This window comes from Aplysia californica, unplaced genomic scaffold (genome assembly GCF_000002075.1).
Source record: "Aplysia californica isolate F4 #8 unplaced genomic scaffold, AplCal3.0 scaffold00047, whole genome shotgun sequence".
In the NCBI taxonomy this organism is placed as follows: domain Eukaryota; kingdom Metazoa; phylum Mollusca; class Gastropoda; order Aplysiida; family Aplysiidae; genus Aplysia; species Aplysia californica.
The window spans coordinates 924,950-926,106 of record NW_004797317.1 but is presented as its reverse complement, the minus strand read 5'-3'; the positions used below and the strand labels follow the sequence as shown (position 1 = coordinate 926,106).

The 1,157-nt window shown below is 40.0% G+C and overlaps 1 protein-coding gene across 1 annotated transcript in view; it reads right to left on the bottom strand.

Moving 5' to 3' along the window:
• LOC101860792 (ras-related protein Rap-1) overlaps nt 1-1,111 on the bottom strand; it is a 24,377-nt gene extending 23,266 nt beyond the window's left edge. Inside the window, exon 1 of the mRNA XM_005092492.3 lies at nt 457-1,111. Within this exon, the coding sequence (XP_005092549.1) occupies nt 457-536 (80 nt within the window). The 5' untranslated portion in view covers nt 537-1,111. The remainder of the gene's footprint in view (nt 1-456) is intronic.
• Between the last annotated feature and the right edge of the window lie 46 nt (nt 1,112-1,157).

Here is a 1,157-nt window from a genome sequence, read left to right as displayed (position 1 = left end):
TGTTGTTGTTGTTGTTGTTGTTGTTGTTGTTGTTGTTGTTGTTGTTGTTGTTGTTGTTGTTGTTGTTTCAGACATAGAAAACAGACTGAAAAATGTGGATGGGAAATTAAATTAAAGCACATCTTCAAGTGTAGTTGAATGACTGAATCGCGAATCCTAAATGATTCCATCAGCTGTTTCATCTTTTGTTCCCCTGTTTACATAAGAGTGACTGCTGGGTTTGGGTTTTTTAAATTAAGGTCTTGACTTTGGAACACTAAATTTGTAAGCTAACAAAAGTTGCTCTGGACAAATTTCTACTTCTTCATTAGACAATGATATGCAGTTTATCAGATTCATTAAACATTTCTTTAATCTGATATCCAAGAGATAGAAAAAAGGAAAATTGCATACCATTAATAAATTATTGACTTTGGGGGATTTTTAAAGTGCGATTACAACAATAAGTAAACTTACCTGTATGATCTTGCAGCAGCTGCGGTATAATAAGACGATACTGGAAAAGATTTCGACGAACTCAGAAAGGACTTGAACATAAAGTTTCTCAAGCACCTTTAAAAATGTCACGGCGATTTCTCAACTGAAACCGCTCACGTGCAAAATGACACACACTCACGCTCAAAGATGAAAAATTGTGTACGAGCTTGAATAATAGAAACAAGAATATGGGTGTGACAAGAATGATATATGTCTGCACCGGGCGTATCGAACTCAAATCTCGTGCTGGTTGAGTTCAAAGGATGATCTGCTATACGTCTGTGGCCGTTCCTCCCTTTTGAATGTTCTCGGGTGTGTGCGCGTGCGAGTGAGCGACTTGAGAGCGTGGTAACGTGGTCAATTGACTTGTACAGCGGGGTTGGGCGTGAGTTTTATGAGGAAAACTGCGCGCTCTCTCTCTCTCTTGCGCGGGGATGATGGGAACGGCAATTCGGATGGTGGGGAAGTTTCAAGACAGTATGACAAGCAACCGGTTAGAAAAGAGAGGGAAGGGTCGGGGTGGCTGGTAGCGTCCGCCTCAACCTCCCTACCAATGATCTTTCCTGTCATGTTTTTGTTTTTGTTTTGTTTTATTTTTTTGTGTTAGTTCTTCGTTATCAGTTTTGAATCCTCTTTTGTCAGTTGTAGACAGAGATCAAGAAGAGAGAGAGAGAGAGAGA